Source organism: Fringilla coelebs, assembly GCF_963513975.1.
Source record: "Fringilla coelebs genome assembly, chromosome: 9".
NCBI lineage: Eukaryota > Metazoa > Chordata > Aves > Passeriformes > Fringillidae > Fringilla > Fringilla coelebs.
The window spans coordinates 20,973,935-20,993,953 of record NC_140067.1 but is presented as its reverse complement, the minus strand read 5'-3'; the positions used below and the strand labels follow the sequence as shown (position 1 = coordinate 20,993,953).

Sequence of the window (20,019 nt, the reverse complement as noted above, 5' to 3'; positions counted from 1 at the left end):
GCTGTCAAAGCCATGTCAGTCCCGCAGCCGATGGATCTGACAGAACGGGCCGCTGCCAGCGTCCCGAGTCAGAGGCGAGCAGCCTCCACTCGCAGCCCTGTCCGTGACTGAGTGATATGGCTTAGTTCAGTTCGGCCTTCCTACTTTGTATGTGGTTATTTTTACTGTTTTTTCCTGTAGGGATTCCAGTGGCGAACGCCGGAGTTCTGTCCCGTGTCCCGCGGCCCAGGGCCGTGCACAGTCCGAGCTGAGGCCCCAGCGCGGCCTCAGCAGGCGCGGCCCGGCGGGGCGGCGAGCAGCGCGGGCAGCAGCAGCAGCAGCAGCCGCGGGCCGGGCCCGGCTCCCGCCCGCCCCGGGGCCGAGCTGCGGCCGCTGCAGCCGCCCGGCTCCCGCTCGCAGCGCAGCTTCTCGCACAGGATGCCCGTGTAGGCCGGCGGGCACTGGCAGCGCACGTTGTTGATACAGGTTCCGCCGTTCTGGCAGTGCAGGAGTTCGTTGTCACACACGTTCGCTGCAAGATAGCGGGGAAGGGGGGAGAGAACAGAGCAAATGTGAGCTCGTCTTCAGCAGAAATGCACCAGAACCGAGACTCCACCTCCCTCCTCTTCCTGAGACATATCATAAGGGCTCTGCTCTTTCAAATACTCGGATTTTTTTTTTTTTCCCCCTTAAAGCTGTATTCTTGGAAAACCATCGAATTCGCTTAACACCACTGACTAAAGTATTGATTAATTTTATATGAAGGACTATTTAATAATGAAATAATAAGAATTTTAATACGTGCCTTGTGCTAATGTCTGCATCTTTATTACTGAACTGGAACTGTAGGTGGTGTGTGTTATTTGAAAGGGGCAATGTATCTAGAGCTTTTGGAAACCACGAACAGCGGTTAAAAATGCAATATGGCTTTGCTGAAGTAAAAAGATCTGCATGGGACAGCAAGGTTTTATAATCAAGAACTGCATGTATTAATGATCTGAAAAAATTGTGCAAAAAAGATAAGGCAAGCACAGGCAGGAAATTCAGCATGCTGTTGGATGGGGATTATATGGTACAGACATCTGGAAAGAAAAGATAATGTTATTTCCATTATAGATCAAATATTTCATCCTAATTAGATTTGCTACTTTGGTACATGGCATCTTAAAGCTATCTTAGATATCTTAGATATTGTAGCCTGATAATAACTTCAGAAATCAGATTTGACAAGGGAGTTGAGAGACAATAATACAGGCAAAACTTTTAGACCTGCATAATATTATAGTATTTGAAAAGCTGACAGCTTTACTTTGTATTGCTTAATATGAATTCAAATATTTCATGGGTGAAAATGCAGAGGTATGAGCAACGTACCAATTAAATGTGTCAATCTGTGTTTTATTTCAGATGATATCACTAGTATGATATGTGTTGGATTACAGCTCTGCCTTCCACAGAGAGGCAATTTTAGTAAAGAACTTGCACCTACGATCTAGGTAGAAGGAACAGTAAAAATTTTAACTTGGAGAATTAGAGAAAAGATTATTTGGGTAAGAAGCAGATTCAACATCATGTGATATTTATGTATATCTTAGCGTGAAAATACTCTAAGTAATTCAGAATAGAGAAAGTATTGTTAGTTTTATTTTAAACATTACTGTTTATTGCCACAAAGAAGTACAGTTTTGCAAATATTAATTTAATTACTTTTAAAAGCAGTCCAAATATCATGAGAACTACAAGGGAAATAGTCGAGGTTCTTAAGTGGTGTAGTTCTACATAAATCTGTACTATTTTGTGCACCACTAACCTCACTGGTAATCTTATCTGTCCTGGCTTGCTTTCAGAACAATAATTTTCTCACCCTAGAATAGGTCTCTCCAATAGCTGCTTTCTGATGTTCTGCATCTAAGTGGGCCAAATAATGCAATATGTTGGAAACTTGTAGATGCATTTAAGAGGGACCAGTAAATAATTATTTTTTTTAGTGATTCCTTTAGCAGTCAATGGTTTTTACTAAGAGCTATGGATTTATTATTGTTGTCCAGTTTTTGAATTGCAATGGAAAAAATTGAATAGTAAGATACAACACATTTTGTTGATGATTCTATGTCTGAATTTTCATGTTCTACTCATAGATTAGAAAAAATGTGTAAGAAACAGTAAGTCCCCACCAAATAAATGTGATGAAATTAACAACACAAAAAATACCACAGTAACAGGCAGAAAAAAATTAACTGTATTTTAATACAGTCAATATTTGCATTACATCTCTTATAACTGAGGCTATGTATCTTTGAAGTTGACTTTATTATTTGGATTATATATATTTAGTCATCTCAATATGCAAAATCAAAGTACTTTATCTGATGGTACAGCTACTGGATCTGCATCTTCTAGACTACTCATTGCTGGGATGCTTCCTACAGTTCAGGCAGTGAAAATTGTGAGATATCTGCCCCATCAATATAGACCCTTGTTTGCCTTGACAAACTCGGTGGGAGTCAACAGTTCATTAAATACCACTTCTTAACCAGCAGAGGAGATGTTTCACTTCACATTTTGCCGGGAATAATTTATCCAAATTTTCTCAAGTATTAAGCAAACTGTATTTTTTGAAATGATTATAAAACAGATATCTTTCCTATTTTAAAATTTATTTTGCAGACTACAGCATGTTATTTGAAGAGGTCCTTTGCCCAGATCTGGTCTGTAGTTACAGGTGGCTGGAGTTGAGGGGCTGAAGAGGTGTTTTGCTCCATGCTGGATGTTCTGCCTGACACAAAATTCTGCCTGACTACAAAATTCTGGATACAATATTATAGATGCTGATTTCTAAATCAGATAATTTCTTTCTCATTAGGAAGTTTTTGAAATGTGCTTAAAGAAGGGATGGATCAAAAGCTTCATCATTATTCTTATATGAATGTTTCAAATGTTTGCCCACAGGAATGCAGGTAGGTTTTATTGTTCTCAGCAAAATAGCTGAAAATCCTGGAGTTGTTGATCTTGTATTGCAACAGCTTTCCTAATTTTGTGCTTGTATCTCTTTCTTTTGCACACAGATGTATGCACATATATGTATCATGTAGATAGCAATTGTGAGCTGGAAGTTGTATGAAAAAAATCTAAATTTTATGAAATCCCATTATTTTTTGCCAATTTTGTTTTAATTTTATTCCGACCAACTCCAATACCATTTTCACCTTTCTGAAAGTAGGGGCAGGATCAAAACTTTAATATTGATGAATAATTATCTGAATGCAATCAGGTACCAAGTTCTGACCAAAGAATGAAACATGGAGAAGTGACATAAGTAAAAGACCTAATTATGAAGTAATCACAATGAAACTGTTAAGACCACTGTGGCTGAACTAGCTGTGAGTTTTCTGGCAGATCTTATTTAATTAGAAGCCAGGACATCAAACTGGTCACTTAAAAACCAAAACAGGAATCTCATTTGTTTTGGAGAGCTCTGCAGCCCTCTGTGAGGGATGTTTTTGAGGTCTCCAGATCTGTGCTACTGCATGAAGTGAAGTATTTAAAGTAAACTAAAGGAAATTGTTTTAAAGTTATTTTCATAATTCATCAATTTGCAATCTAACTATGGTCCAGTTATAGGATCCTTAAAACACTTCACAAAGAAGACAGAAAAAAAGGCACAACATGCCTTGCCATATGTCCCAAAGTAGTCTGGATCTTTAATTGCAATGTTAATGAATTTGGGAATGGAATAAAAAAGGAAAACAAAGGAAAAATACCCATTTTTGAGCTGGCTCAAGGGATAGTCTTAGTCTGTAATAGATGTGCTAGTGTTTCATAGAATTTATATTGGGTATTAAATGAAATATATGAGTAACACAGCTGTTTGACAAATTACTACTTTCCTCTTAAATGTTCAAATCTGAATAATAAATGAAAATTCCTGAGTCTCTCCAAAACTCAACTTGAATATCTTTGCAGCTTCTTGAAAGAAAAGAGTTAGACAGCTCTGGCTGATTTTAGTTCTGAGGCAGCAACAGGGACAGAGAAGAAACACAGGCGTTGCTCCCTTCAGTCTGGAGGGGCACCTCAGGCACAGCCTTGTGCACTTGGCTTAAGCACCTTCTGCTGCTGTCTGGGCAGCTGCAGAGCACATGCCCAGGGCCTTGGGTCTGCCTGCTGCCCAGACAGAACAACAAGATGCTACAGAGATTAAATAAGGTTTCTTCTACACTCCTGTCTTTTCCAACGGCCATCCAAGAGGGGAGAAAATAACATTTCTACCTTTCTTTGTGCTACCTTTATTTTTGTACAGCTTGCCTACAGTAGCATCTTGTTCAGGTGGGACAGGCTTATTGACACATTTTTTGAGCTGGGATAGATGGTATTCTCTCTCTGCATCAAAATCTGGATTTATGATGAAATTTTCTTTGTGGGAACAACACAAAGATCATTAATGACAAAGTCACAGAAAGGAAGCAAGGACCTCTCATAAAAATTTTTCTTTCTTGAATTCTTAAGATTTTATCTTCAAACAATGTTTCCTATGTTCACTTCTATCACTGTTTTCCTTCAGTGTGCACCTTTTGTCACATCATTTGTTACAGGCTTCTCTCTCCCTCTCTCTCTTTTTAAATCCATCCCTTCATTTTCCTCCTTTTTGTCTCCCAGATCATGAGTATCACAGTCCCTGGACAGGTTGCTGGGTTGACAGCTCTGAATATATTACACAACATATTTGTCTTTTCTAAAGCACTGATGCAAGCTTTGCCCTGACTTCTGCTGCAGTGAATTTTCCATACTGTTTGTCAGTGGTTTTTGTTACTGGCACCACTGAATTTTTGACCTTGGATTCCAGTCGTTGTTCATAATTTTGAGAGCATGCAGGTCTCATGGCTGAAGAAATTATTCTTGGCTGTTTTTTTCTCTAATGCATTTGTTGCCTTGGTACTTCCCATTTAGTAAAGAATTTTACTTGAACTCATGAATGAGGAAGATTTCAGCACACATGCTAACAGAATATTCTGTCTGTGCATAAGTGAGTAAAAACCCAGTACAGTGAAACCCATGTTTTCTGTAATGATGTTTATAGGTAGCTCCAACATATGCAGTGGCTGTCTATATATAGACACTGAACAGTACATTGAAATGCCATGAAAAAATTGGGAGGTTTCGTCTCCCTGCATAAATAAGGACAGTAAATCCAGGCCAAGCACAAGCGATTTCTTGTCAAATGCAGAATTAGTTCCTGTGAATACTATGAGGAGCCTGTAACTAACATGCATTATTCTTTAAATATGTGATCATTTAATCAATAAATGGTAAAAACAATCTCAAAATATAAAAGAAATTGCAGTGAATGAAGCTTGTGTGTGTGCCTAGTAAGAATGTGAGCATGTGCACATACATACATAGCTAGAAAACCTCTGCAGTTGTGACAGTATTAGCAACATTTTCCCCCACAATTTGTCAAATAGGCAGAAATGGAATTGGGGAATGCGAAAGACTAAGTCTCATTCAAATGCAAAGGTGTGAAATTCTTTCCTTTTGTACCCAGTTGCACGTTCCAGTTGAACATATTGATTGCAGTTTGACTGCAATCAAAATATTTCAAATTGCCACGGTCAGCAATGAATACCTTCAGTATTTGGGAAAAAATCCTGAAAATACAATATATCCTTGCTGTGTGTTGAAGATCTCTGTGTGGAATTCCACTGACTCATGAGATCTCACCCATACAGCACAGATGTCAGGTAAGAGGATATAAGGGCATGGGGAAAACAGTAGTCAGGCTTCTCCTGAAAGGTTACAGCTACTGCTGTTACAGTTCGTGTTGCACAGCAGATGACAATACTTCAAGTTGTATAGTTTAAGTATCTTACTCATTTGAATAACCAGTGAGTAATAACTGAGTTGACGGCTTTGTCACTGAAATTTCTTCCCCTGCATGTCTTCCAATTAGAAGTACTCATTTTACTTATTTTATTCTAATGTTTAGAATTTCATTTATTGTTACCATTTACATTACTGCCAAATGGATTTAAAATGTTTTACTACTGTGAATATGTGTCAGTGTTGATCAGACTTCTTCAGTGCTTTGAATCCACAAACATACCTGATACAGAAAACAGCTACTGTTCTTATAAATGAGATATTCATAATAATTTCTTTGTTTGGAAGTGACACTAATTCAACATTTGCTGTAGTAGTAAAACTATCTTAGGATACTATCAAGGCAGATGCTTAGCATGAAAATAAAAGTAGTTTGCACTTATTTACCAAAGCACATTGTTAAGCTAAGACAAAATAAATCACTCCAGACATGTACAAGCCTAAAGCATATCTTACTGTGTCAAAATTATGGTCACAAGATGACAAACATTAATACAAAGATCTCTGGTGCAAAGTTGAAACAATGTTGTGATTAATTATACTGCCAGCAATATAAGGAAATAAACATTGACCAAGTGAGAGTAGTTTCTGAAGGCAGACATCTCCGTCTTGACTTGTCTTAGAAATGCCTGTTAGAAGCACAATTGAAATGACACTTGATTTTTTATCAAACCACTTTTATTAAGTTACCAGAGAGTAAAGGAATAATGGAGATACTGTGTTCACTGAAAATTTCCAGTAAAATTTTTAGATTGTTTGCCTACATATAATTTCTGTTTTTTCTGCACAACAGGCAGTTCAAAGCCAAGCCAGTTCTAATCAAATTGCAGGCGAAGTCTTCAGAGTTTCTACAAGGAGATGTAGCTATTACTCAGAGTTCTGCCCAGCACACAGCCAGAGAATGGATGGTGATTCCTCTCTCCTGCAAATCGACAGTAATTTATCCTAGCATCCACATGGGTAAGCTTAGTTGATTATCTCTCACCACTGAAAGTGCAAAATCCTGTACAGAGTATGTGGGGGTTTTTAACCATGATATGAAGATAGCAGAGGTAGAAAGTTATTGTTTTTCACAGGTTGTGTCTGTGCTTTCTCATTTTTCATCTCTTTTCTTAATCTAAAATCCTTGAGTTTAATTAATAAAGAATAATGAGAAGAAATACATCTATCCTGTCAAAAGGACACAAGGAAAAACGGAATTTTGGAATTGATACTCATACATGATAGCCATAGTAGCTTTGGTAGAAACTACACATGATTGTGTATTAAAATGGATGAAAACAAATCCAGATTTAGTTATCTAAGAATTATAGTTGAACTTATACCTTTCAATCTTCCTTGGTTTTAGGAAATGAATGATTTAACCTTTTGGTTTTCTGAATTTGATGGTTCCAATTTCATACTTGTACAAAAGAGGATGATTCCCAAAGTGGGGGAAGAAAAATTTCCCTATTCTTTTTATTGCTTTGCTTATAAAGGAGCATCACTGAATTGGTATGACCCTGATCATACTTTAGGGTAATCTCAGGAGAGCAATAAACTACATATCAGCTTTAGTTGCTCAGAAGGGACTGCATGCCCCTATCATTCATATTTCACTTACAAAGCTGTAAGCTGCAGTGCCATTATTCCTCTCTGCTTGGAGAAAAATGAACATTCTTACATGACCTGTCTTCTCTTCCCTTAACTAGGAAAAGAAGCAGTCACTACAGAGTTGTTGTTGGGTTGTGTTGTTTTTTCTTTTCTTTTCTATTGCCAACAGCAAGGTCAGGATTTAGATGTAGCTACTATCACTAAAACTGGTTAAGCACAAAAAGTGCTCAGGTGCAAAAGATGAAGTTATCAAAAGGCCCTATGAATTGGGGGATGGGATTTGGTTCCCTAAATATGAGCAGCTACTGCCATTAGCTTTCCAGAAGGCACTTGGGACACGTACATGGAGCTGGCAGGTGTGTCCAGGAGCTCTGGGAGCTTTAGCTGGGGAGGGGTGCTGCCAGGGGCTCCTGGGCCCTGCTCTGCTGGCAGGCTCTGCCTGCTGCAGCTTCCCATCTGAGGCACTGCTTCCCTGCTCCAGCTGAGCTCTGCAGGCTGTCCCTGACCCCGTGGCTGCCACTGGAGCTGCTCTGCTCCCCTGGCCTGGGGGACTGAGAGCTGGGAAACTCCTGTCCTGCTGTCCCTCACCCCTCTTGTCCTGCTCCTGGCTCCATGGCACTTTGGGAACATCCAGCTGCCACTGCTCCGGAGACATCTATGGCCACTTCAGTCCTATCCAAAGGGCTGGCAGGCTGACCTTGCCTGCACAGCAGCATTTTCTGCTTCATGTGCAACAAGAGGATTTTCTTGGAACTTGATTTTCCCAAGAATTATGAAACAGACCTGCAACAAGTATTGCTTTTACAGAGCACAAAACCACAGGAGAAAGTCTGGAAAACAAACCAAAGCAGGATCTTGCGAAGGTCAGCAATTCAAATACATGATTATGAATTATATAAAAGGCTGAATGTTCCTGCATCCTTGGCTGCTAAGGTGTTTGATTTGGAATAATATTATGGGAACAAAAGAATGCAAAGAATTTGTTTACAGAGAAAATAGTTTCTCTTTTGGCTATTCTTCCCAGTGAACACTACACTGAAGGCTTTGAAAATCCATTAAATAGTCCCAAACATTTGTTGCTTTATTTGGCAGCAAAACCAGTCAAGGTAAACCCAACTGAAAGTACTTCCCCCATGATTTAGGGGATTAGAATAATTTTAGTAAGTATTTTCCTAAATTTTTTTTAGGGAAGGGGTAAAAGAGAGTGACAGAATGTGTTGTTGTTGGCTTCTGGTAATATTTACTGCTATCCTAAAGTTAATTGCGATCTAAAATAATTTGAAAATTGCAAACTTTCTTCTCATTACTTTGCCTGAAAGCCAATTGCATGGGAGATTTGGAACAATTAGAAAAAACGTACTGGAAATATATGTTATGATCAGCTTCTAAACTACATAAACTAGCATTCGTAATGGAAACACTCATCAATCTTTAATTGCACTATAGTAATTATCAAGGGTATTAAAGTGGGTTGGGTATGTAACTAAATGGAAGTGGGACTTAGCAGCTCTTTTACAGTGACCACAAGGAAAGGTAAAGCCAAGTTTGTATCTACATGTCATTAGATATTCCTTCTGTGTGCTGAAGGAATTTGCCAAAAGAAAGGTTTAAGGTATCAGGACAACGTTCTCCTACAGGAGACCCCAGCACCAGTGTGCAAAGTTAATGTGTAGAATCTCTCAGGAGAGGAACATTCTAAATTTATGTGAACATTAGTTACAATGCAAAGACAAAGATAAAACATTTGCATAATTCCTACAACATGTATGAAGTGAGGGATGGGGTTTTTTGTTCAAGTAACAATGCTGTGAATCAGGGGATCTTTCTGAATGAATCTACATTGATTTATTGTTTTGAGTGTGGACAAAATGCTGCAGAGTGCTTTTGCTGAGCCAGCTTTAGAATGAGGATAACAACACTTCCCTATAGGTGTCAAAGCTATTCAGAGTAAAACTTCTCATTGCTAGTGAACAATGGGGTACTTGATGCCAAGGAAAGTCCAGTGAGTTGCCTGTGCAAACAAAAGGAGGGAATGATGCAGGTCCTGTGAATTCCTACTCTATTTCTTACATTGCACTGCTGATTAGATAAATGCAACAGCAGAGTTGATTATTGTTTCCAGGGGAGTTTGCTGACAGTCAGCTTTAAAAAGGTTTCTAAACTATGTAATTTAAAAAAGGACTATGCAGTCTTGTCCAATTGACATATGTGATTGCATAAGATGATTAAATACTCTGACAATCTCAAATACCAAAGCTGTGTATCGTATCTCCTTCTAATCTCACCTATCAGAACTTCAGCTGCTTCATATTCATACATAAGGTACACAGTAAAGATATGCAAATTTTTTATCCACTCTGCTTCATCTGACCTATAAAAATATTACCTGTTATTGTCTATTTTTATATTACATTAAAATGAAAAAATTAATTCAACAGGCCGATTTTATATCCTAATTCCTGTCTGAGATATACCAGATGATAAAATGCTCTCTTGTGAGCGGGAATTTAATTGGTGCAATGCTTTACTTATCCACTCTTTTCATCAGAATACCAATAAGATGATTCAAACAGCTGGCATGTAGCACTCTGCAAAAATAAGAACGAATAAATTAATGTATCAAATAATAAAAGCTATTAGTTGCTTCATGCTAGTTTTCATCAACAGTATTTATTGCTGCACACAGACTTGCTTCAGGTTATCATCGTGCATTTATCTTCGTGACAGAGCAACCACTAGATGGGAAACCCCAGATAACAGAGCCTCTCTTTCCAACACAATCTTCTTCAGGCACACCAGTTTTTCTGCAGTATTTTGCCAGGTGTAACCAATGTCACAGTCCTAGCCAGTGTTTTTTTACCTGAAAGCATTTAAAAAACTGACTTATCACACAGTTCAACAAAAATGTCTGAAAGATGTTCATTATTACATACCAACCATAGAGCTGAGGCAGGCATACAGGCAACCTACAGATTTTTCACTATATTGATATACAGGCTACTGCTAGTAAGTTGTTTCAATAGTAACAGAATTATATTAATCCTTTTTAATCAACTTTAAAGTTTTGCTATAATCTAGAAAAAGATCTGAATAAACACAGACCTGTCTTAGAGAGTACATAGCATGGTTTGTTTGGGATAATGTCTGAAAAGTTCTTTCTATAAGCATACCAACTAAAGATAATGCCTCTAACCATGGATGTTGATATTGCTTACTATGACAAAGTGTTAAGATAATTCAGGATCTTAAAAAGACCAGGGTTTTATTCTCATGAGTAAGGGCTCTTTCCCTGTGAGCTTTATATGGTTCTAGCATTACTTTTGGCATGCTGATTAAGGTACTTATATTTCTGTTTATCAACTGTGATGCACAAAGGTGTTAAAATTTAATTATTAATGAAGACTGAAATAACTTGGGATCCTTGAGGAATAGATAACTGCCAAATGTGATTTCACTTCAAAGCACTTTCCTTATTTTGTTTAAAATTATTTTCTCCAATTTTTAGTTTGTCAAGTCATTCCAGAGTTGAAAAATACCAAGGATATCTCCATTAATTGTGATCTAATAAATTACTTTAGATAGTGTGCTAGGTATTTCTAAAGATATAGTGTATCAATAGCTTTAAATCTAATGATGGAAAGAAGTAGTTGTGTTACTTAAAAAGTCTTCCACCTGCACTTAAGACTGAGAAACCAAGACCTTGGTCATTTTCTCCTGCTCCTGAGAGGCTGTGTGTACAGCAATGTGACAAACCTCTGATTTGGAAAAGTAAGGGTCACACAAAAACCACTCAATTTTTATGAAAATGTACTTTTAGAATGCACTTGTAAAACATCATGTCTGACTATATTTCTTTTAAAACTCTAAGTGCAAAAGGAGACAAATTTCTGCACAACAGAACTGGGATGATGATTAATCTGTTTTTCCTGGCAGGTTTATCTCATTGGGTCCAGTCCTGTCATCTGCCCCAGAGAACCCTCTACATTACATGTGAGATCCCACTGCTCCTGTCATGCTTGTCCTTCTCTTCCAGCAGCCTTGGCAGTGCTGGCAATGGAAATCTGACTGATCAGATCCCAGCTCCCTGAGAACTGTGTATTCCTTGACATGGACTCCAATGGCAAGAGGGTATTTGCAACACGCCTGTGCTGCTGGCTGCATGTGCTAGTGGAGGGCAAGGAAAGGCTGTCATTCCAGGTAGGATGAATTTTTGTAGGTCTGGAGCCTTGTGAGGGACAAACACTGGGGGCAAACAGCAATGGAGCCTCCTCCTGCTCCATGGAACCCCAAGGCAATCAGGGCCAGCCAGCACAGTGCCTGCTCAGGTTTCAAACACAGCCCCAGAGTGTAGTGAGGGTATGACAGGAGTGTGAAAGGCAAAGGTTTTCTGCTGTGAGACAGCATTTCTGAAGTGGTAACATGGCAGATCCGAGTGGGATGCTGGTTTTCTGAAGACTGCCAGAAGCTGCAGAATGAGTAGCTGTTTAGCTAAAACAGCAGGAGGAGCGCTAAAGGGAAGTAGTTGGAACTGGAACAGTTCTGGAGAAGGGTTTGGGCTGAAGCCAGGGCGGGTAGGAGTAGGTGAGGGAGGTGCTCAACACATCTTAGCTGGCTCAATGTTTTGTATTTGCAAAACACTCAGGGTCCTTCTAATGGTGCAGTGCAGCGTGGGCTGCGGCATCATCACTAAGTTGTCACGTTGCCACTGAATAAAAGATATAACTGGAGTACACTTCCCTAAGTGTCTTTGCACTTTGTTTTAAATCAGTAATGATTTAGCATGAACTAGCAAAGCTCTCAGGTCATTGCAGAAAAATTATTGCAGGATATGGCGTTATTTTGACAGGTGGTGTAAATCTCGACCCAAATTTTCATACCTTTGCAGAAGACAGCAGTGTACACGCCACCTTTCATATTTCTCTCCAGTTGTGTATCAAAGGGCATGTGTGCAAATGAAATTGGAAGCATTTCAAAGCATCCAGGTCAATTTTTGAATTTTTGTGTTGCAGTATGCTGTTGTAATCTGTCTCTAAGATATGTGGAATAGGATGCTCTTTCTGAGAGTGGAAGCCTCCTTGCAGAGAGCTGTGCTTTGCTGCATAATGTCAACATAATGGAGCTGATTTAAGGATGCTATGCTTGCCCTCAAGATGAATTTCCTTGCACTAGTAAGCTTCAGTTTAAATCTCATTGTGGGATTCTGCTGTTCCTGAAATCAGTAGGAAGTAAGTTAGGTTTTAGAATTTTGTGAGAGTAACTTGTCTGCCTTAGATGTTAGTCACTGCTTATTGCCTTATGATCAAAATGCAGCTTCAGCTCTTTAAAGGAACAGCTACATGTGATGAAACTGTTCACACTCCTTGGAAATGAAATGCTAAATTCTTCAAGGTAAGAGTTCTATTTCAAGGATCCTTTGGCTTAAAAAGCAAGGTGAATTCCCATTTAAAGTATGTGTACCATTCAGAGCTCAGTGGTGCAGCATCTCATGAACAGGACACCCTACTGAACTATCTCCATGGACTGCTGTTTCTGTACTGAGGACACTGGACTTTGTTCCTCCTGCACTTGTCAGCATATTTGGGGACTGGGTAGTGCATGAGGGGAACAAACCTAGTAGCTCTTTATTTTAGCTCCTCTGTGCCTCTGATCTGTAGCTGCTTGATGCTGCTTCTTAAGGCTCACCTAAACACCTATTAAAGGGAGAATTCCTCCTCCAAAGAGATTATGGCTGAACTCCTTATAGCCTAGAGGTTTTGAAAGGCAAGAATAGATCCTTGCGTCTATTGGAAAAGGTTTCAAATTTAAGCAGGAAAGTGAGTAAGAACAGGGGCTAGTGTTAGATGGTTCCATGAGCTGGAAAAATGTTTTGGGTTATCCACAGAAAGATTTGTAAATCTGGAAAATACAGATAAATGTCTAAGTGTGAAAGATTTGGAAAACTATTCTACTCAGTCTCTAGAAAGGGAATAAAGTGGGTAAACTGATTTACAGACAAGTGCAAATCAAAATACTGGCTCTAGATTCAGCCAGTGGCATCAGTACAGTTGTTACGTGGCTTTCCATGTCCATCTGAACAAAAAGACAAGTCATTGTCAAGAAGAAAAAAGCATATAAAGAAGTACCTGTGCAAGATGTAGTTATAAAAATGCAACTTAATTTTGGGTATAACACTTTCATATATAATTTTGGATATAACACTATCATCCTGAACCTCAGCTGCCTATTGACATCAGTGGTGTTAATGAATACAGTCCCTTTAATATAATTATTGCAAGTTGATTTCAGATACAAGTAGTCTTCTATAGAAATTAATTGCCAACAACTGAATTATGATCAAACTCTTCTCTCCTTTAAACTTCCAGCATTGTCACTTCTCACCTGATGATTACAGGTAAAAATTTTATTAACAATTTAATTATTGTCTTTAGAAGCCAAGGTAATTATAAGGAGCTTGGCTTCTACCTGAAGTCTTTTTAAATGATTTTCCCATTGACTGTAGTCCAACATTAGAGAAGAACAGGCCCTAATTGACAAAAGCGTATCTCAACTGTGCGGAATTGGGAGAAATTGAAAGAGCAATGCTGTTAATATTTTACTGAACATCATGGTCCTTTTGTATGGGCTGTGAGTCCCCTCTAATTTTATACTGTAAATCCTGTAAAGCTCTATTGACTTTCACAGTGAATTTGTGCTATAAAAGCTGGTAGTCAAAGATCTGACAAAAAGCTGGACTGACATTTATGAGATCAAGCTTTTGTTCCTGATTTTATCATATCCATGTTCCTTGTCAAAATCTTTCCTTGCATGCTTAACCTGAAGAGGAATTTGAAATAGCTGGAAGGGCTGGTCCATGTCTCAGGTGTATGGATCTGGGAGAAGATGATCATGCAGACACTTATTAGAGAGAAATGCAAGGAAAAGCTAAAGGGGCAGAATGTTTGCAGGTGATTTGGTGAGCTGGCTGTATTTGACAGGCAGAGTAAAGTGAGTATCAAAAAACCCCCAAACCTATTTAAAAGGATTCTTATAAAAATTACATTGTTAGCGGCAGGTTAAAAAAACTTTGTAAGAAAATACATTTACCAAGGGTAAAGAAAAACCATGCAGTTATGTTGAAATGAAGGAATAAAGAGAAGAGTACAACTGAGTTGTAAGAAAAGGTTAAAGTACCAAGGTAGGCCAAAAATGATTGAGAAGTTTAGTAAAGTCATAAAAATTAGCCGTTAATATTTTTTCTAAACATAGGAGAAGCCAGGCCTTCTAGAAAGGCTGTAGGGCAAATAAATGCTTTGTAAGGCAGGGAAGGGAAAAATCTATTAACTATGGAAGAGCTTTGGGAGGTTACCAGGGTCCTGCCTGTGGTGATGGGGGCATGTTCTGGAGGTGTGTCTGAACATTTATACAAACCATTATTTAAAAATCGAATTCTGTTGCATCAGACCACCAGAAGCAAATATTACTGCTGAGAATTTTTTAAAAAATGCAGAAACAACATTTTCACTGCTACTTGTGATTTTTCTAATTTAATTTTTCTAATTGTCAGGATGGGCTTGATTAACTACAAAAAAAGGACCTGTGGCAGGTGTGATTTTTATGAAGATTTTCAAGGAGATGGAGAGGAACTAGAGACTGGCAATTAGAACTTCTGCAGCAGGCAAGTTTCCAATTTTCTCAATGGAAAATGTGATGAAGAACAGAATTAGCAGTTAGGTGAGTGAACATGATGAGTATGAAAGAGAGAAATAATAATGTACAAAACTACTAAAATATTTTTTTTAAGGAATCAGGTAAGTATATGGATGCAAAAGATCGGGTTGACAATGTACCTTACTCTACAAAAAGCATTTTCCAAGATGCCTCAGCAAGGATTTTTTTTTCCTTTTAATTTATTTTTTCTTTATGGAATAATTATAGCTTGAATAATAAGAAGCAGGCTAAGAATAGATGTCATGAACTACTAAGCAGTCTTATGAGTACTTACACATATAGAGTTCTGCTAGAAAAGTGAGTGAAGCATGATGTAATAAATTTGTTTAGACTACACAGGTATTGTGGCTATAAAGACCTTCAGAAGAATTTCTAAGGGTGACAGAAATTAAGTGCTCAAGAGTAAAGTATTCCTACAGATACTTGGCTTTATCATTTAGAAAAGGCACCCTAACAGTAATTGAGGGTGTTTTATTGAAAATTTTGACTTAATGCTCTTCATCAGTCAGAAAGGCAAATAGATTATTGAATTTTTCAAGACAGGAAAAAGAGTGAAGTGGAAACACCATAATGTCACTATATAGCTTCATGATGTGCCCATCTCTTGAACACTGCATGAAGTCCTGATATTGAAAAGATATATACATGTAGTAGTACCATAAAAGGGAGAATGAAAAGCTGTCACAGGTATAAGCAGGCTATATAAAAGGAGAGATTAAATAAATTGTGTTTCTTCAGTGTAAGAAAGGGGAGATGGATTGAAGAAAAATAAAATATACGTCTTTAAAATCGCAGATGTTATAGAGAAGGTGAATTGGAAATGATTATTCATTTATTCTTCCTCTCAAGAAGCAGGGAGGAACAACCAACCAGTTAAACTAAGACATTATTATTATTATTATTATTATTATTATTATTATTATTATTATTATTATTATTATTATTATTATTATTATTATTATTATTATTATTATTATTATTATTATTATTATTATTATTATTATTATTATTATTATTATTGGTGGTGGTGGTGGTGTGACCCTGTGCCCAGAATATTTGGATAACAGAAATATGAATTTCTCAAGAAGTTATTAGGCAAATTAGTGGCTGAAAGACTCACTGAGACCAATTAAATATGAAGATACTGATGAATTCTTTGGCTGAGAAAATCTGTAAGCTGGACCTTCCAGCAGCTGGGTGCCTCTGCTGCCTGAAGCTCATCCAGCCTGCAAGTGTCACACAGAGGGCACTGGTCCAGCTCAGAACAGCTTTAGTTTCTGTTGTGTTCACTGCCTACAAGCATGCAAGCATGAAGATAAACACATGATTCACAGGAGTGAAAGGTTTTGAAGACCAGCTCTAAAATGAGCCAGGTAAAGTGGTCAGAAAATAGAATGAAATGGGAACTGGGAAATGCAAAAAGGCACTTCTGTTAAGTGTTTTAGTTAAGAGCTCAGATCTTGAAAAGTCTTCATTAGATTCAGAAATTCTTTGCTGAAGCACTCAATTTATTGATACTGAATAATAACTCCCTTAGTTTGACTTAATTTCCTTAAAACCTTCAGTCTGAAGTTTTTTAACCCCACCTGTACAGACTACTCATAATAAACACGGTCAGTTAATGAAGACATCCAAAATATTTTGAACAAGTATGTCAAATAGTAGTAGTATATAAAAAAGGTCTTGAATTCCTTTGCTGTTAGATACTACAATACTCAGCTCTATAGAAGTACAAATCTGACATTAGAAAACCTGATTACTTTAGGATTACATCCATTTAGCATGTTGAAATTCAGAGCAGAAACACACCTTAACATTAGGTGTGCCCCTGTACCTAAAGTAACTCTGAAATCCATCAAACATGCAAGCTAGTATTTTAAAATTTAAACTTAAAGGTGGATAAAATAATAATATACCTACTTCCATGGCACCTTTTTATTAATGTGTAATTAAAAGGCATTTTTTTTACTTTAATACCACTGGGGGAGCTTAACTTCTGTTAGTGGAGGCTGTCAGCGCTTTGCAAGTTAAAACCCATCAGCTCCTTCTAAAGGAAACTTTGGTTTCCCTACTGTTGTGTCTGCACATGTGTAAAGGAAGTTAAAACAACAACTACTGAGCCTTGATAATCACATGTGCTGGTTTCAGCAATGCCACCAATTGCATCAGTGCCAAGACAGGAAATCTTGCCTATCTTTATTTGCCTTGGGTCAGTAATTTTTATCTGAAGTTAAGTAGGATGGAAATTACTTTACTTACTTCTAAATGGTCCTTTTAAGGCTCCTTCATAAAAATGCCCCATCTGGGTGTGTCTGTGCTGCTATTGATCTCTTTATTCTGTCCTCATAAAAAGGCAGTGAGCAGGCAAATTGCACAGAATCTATGGCCACTGAGCAGGCTTAAAAGGAAAGCGTGACAGATTTTTCAGAGGAAAAGAAGTCCTGCTCATCACTGTTCAAATGAACATTTAATAATTCATAACAACTGAGTTATAAGTTTCCCCTTCAATACGCTTCCAAATGTGAATAGATTAAGTAGTAATTGCTATCAAGCTTTATGTTCTATTTCATGTACCTAATAAAAGTTTATCTAGTGGAGCTTACTTTGTATCTTTTTGATCTATTCCTAACTGACTGCAATATACTCTATTAAAATATTTATCATTGTGCTATCAAATATTAACCATTTTAAAATAATCTGACTGAAGAAAACAAATAATGTTACTTGCTTAAGTTTTCATGAATTTCCTGATATTTAGTTGTTCAGACCCGCCCCCCCCCCCCCCCCCCCCCCCCCCCCGGTATAGCACTAAAAATACACAAGATGCTACAAATTGTATTCACTCTCTTTGAATTGGGCTCTTTTGGAAATGCACTCTGCTCACGTCCATCATCACTGTCTGATTTGGCTCTGCATGCAGAATCCAAGTTTTGTTCTCTGAAAAGTTATGATTCTGCTTCAGTACAAGAGAATATTAGAGAGTTGTTGGTTTTTCTATAGATTAGTGCATTTTTAAAACTCTTTTAGGAGAGTACAGAATGTTGGGGGTTTTTTTAAGAGTAACATTTTTAAGATGTTTCCCTAATTATCCACCTGCTCATCCTTCTGAAATTCTGTGGCTTTGTCAGGTAAAAATACTGGCAGGTTCCTACAGTGTAGAATGGTCTAGTGATGGGGAGTGATGTGCCACATTGCATGGCAGCCCAGCCCAGCCTGACTGGCTGCCAGGCTTCCATCCCTCCCCAACTGAGTGGGTTATGATCTCCCAGGCTGCTCCTGCTTGTTCAACCAGTGGATGATTCATATCACAGAACTAACATAGCAAAAAAACTATTCTTTTTTGGTTAGTGTCCTGCTGAGTTAGATCTGAAATCATTCAGTGAAAGGTCAAACAACTGCCTGAGAGATTGCTAGGGGTGTGGGACTAAATAGTGGGGAATTGGGAGAAGAGGGATTGCAGTGCTTGCAATTAGAGCAGTTTGGACAGCCATGAAATAGCAGCTTTGAAGCTGACACTTGGGCAAGATCAAGAGGAGAACAACCTCTTTGCTCCAATCCAATCCCTCACCTTGCTGGGGAAAAATTGTTCTGTTAAAGGTCAGGTGTATAAATGTTGCTACTGAACCATTTCTTTTTGCTTTGGAGAAAGCAATTCCTGATCACCAGGTTATCAGAGTAAATCTCCTGAAGAGCTGCGGTCTGTCAGGAGCCTGGTGCCTCTCAATAACATGGTAACTATGCAAACTAGTCCTCTCTTTTGAGCCTCACTCTCTGCTTGATTTTATTTACCTGTTATTTTCTTATACCACACACAGGTATTACCCAATTTACAACCCCATCCTGTTCACAGAGGCCCTCCAGCACAGAGACACTGAGATGAAGTCCTTGAGCTCTCCCCAGTACCCCTCTAGTCTATTGCTTCTGCAGGTTCTTCCATTTCCACAGTATCCCATCCACTTTGTAAGCAGCAGGGCTAAAAGAAAAAAATTAAGGCACGGTCTCCAACCTAGACACGCTACAGGAATTATGCAGATCTGTATAACTCTCTCAGAGCATCTTCTGTTTTCATCTCCTCTGTGCTCTTCATAGAGGAGAGGTGCCTCACTTAATCATTTCTGTTCATATACAGCGTTTGTGTTCTGACATGTTTACTCTGACTAAAATATATTCTCCCCAGAGAGAGATCAACCTTCCTTTTCTCCTTCAAATCTAGCATCTCATTAAAAAATAACATTCCATGATATTCATACTTCGGTGAACAACCTTCTCTGTATCCTAGTATCGGTATGAGTATTCTGTGGGTTGTATATTTTGGAAGGAATGCATTAATAAGCACATTTGCATTGTTGTATCTCAGGTTTAAAAGACCCTGGTTTTAAAAGGATATCAGGATGGCATTACACCTGTAAGTCAGCAGCATGCTTCCCCTGAGGCAAGCAGAACTAGTGTTTTGCATCAGATGAGGATCAGGTCTGACAATGCTGTAATTTTGTTTGTGTTCTTGCCTTGCTTGTCTTACATCTGTAAACCATACTTTGCTGTGAGTTGCAGAAGGTGGATTCTGGATTAATGTAAAGAGAATTATTCTGGATTTAAATTGGAAGCCAGCTGAAGGAGAGTCTGTTCCTCTTGCATCCAAACCCCTGTACATACACACAATTTCTTTTGTGTGTATAACAACCATGTAAAATAGGTATTTTCAAAGAAGTATTTTGTGTATAAAGACCAGGGAAAGATGACTGTGCCCTGAGGACAACAATGCTCAGCTCCAGCAGAACTGTATCCTTTTCACTAAATTCTTTTTACACTTTACTTCCCTTCAGCTCCAAGTGTAGCAGTGTGCTTACTAGTACCAGCCTTGGCACC

General features: G+C 38.2%; 1 protein-coding gene across 1 annotated transcript in view; it reads right to left on the bottom strand.

Annotated features, from left to right (window-relative positions):
* Positions 1-266: 266 nt before the first annotated feature.
* The window catches only part of NTNG1 (netrin G1), a gene marked incomplete at both ends in the record, with an annotated part of 140,592 nt that continues 120,839 nt past the window's right edge, over positions 267-20,019 (bottom strand). Inside the window, one exon of the mRNA XM_084211833.1 lies at positions 267-511. Coding sequence (XP_084067959.1) covers positions 267-511 — 245 coding nt within the window. The remainder of the gene's footprint in view (positions 512-20,019) is intronic.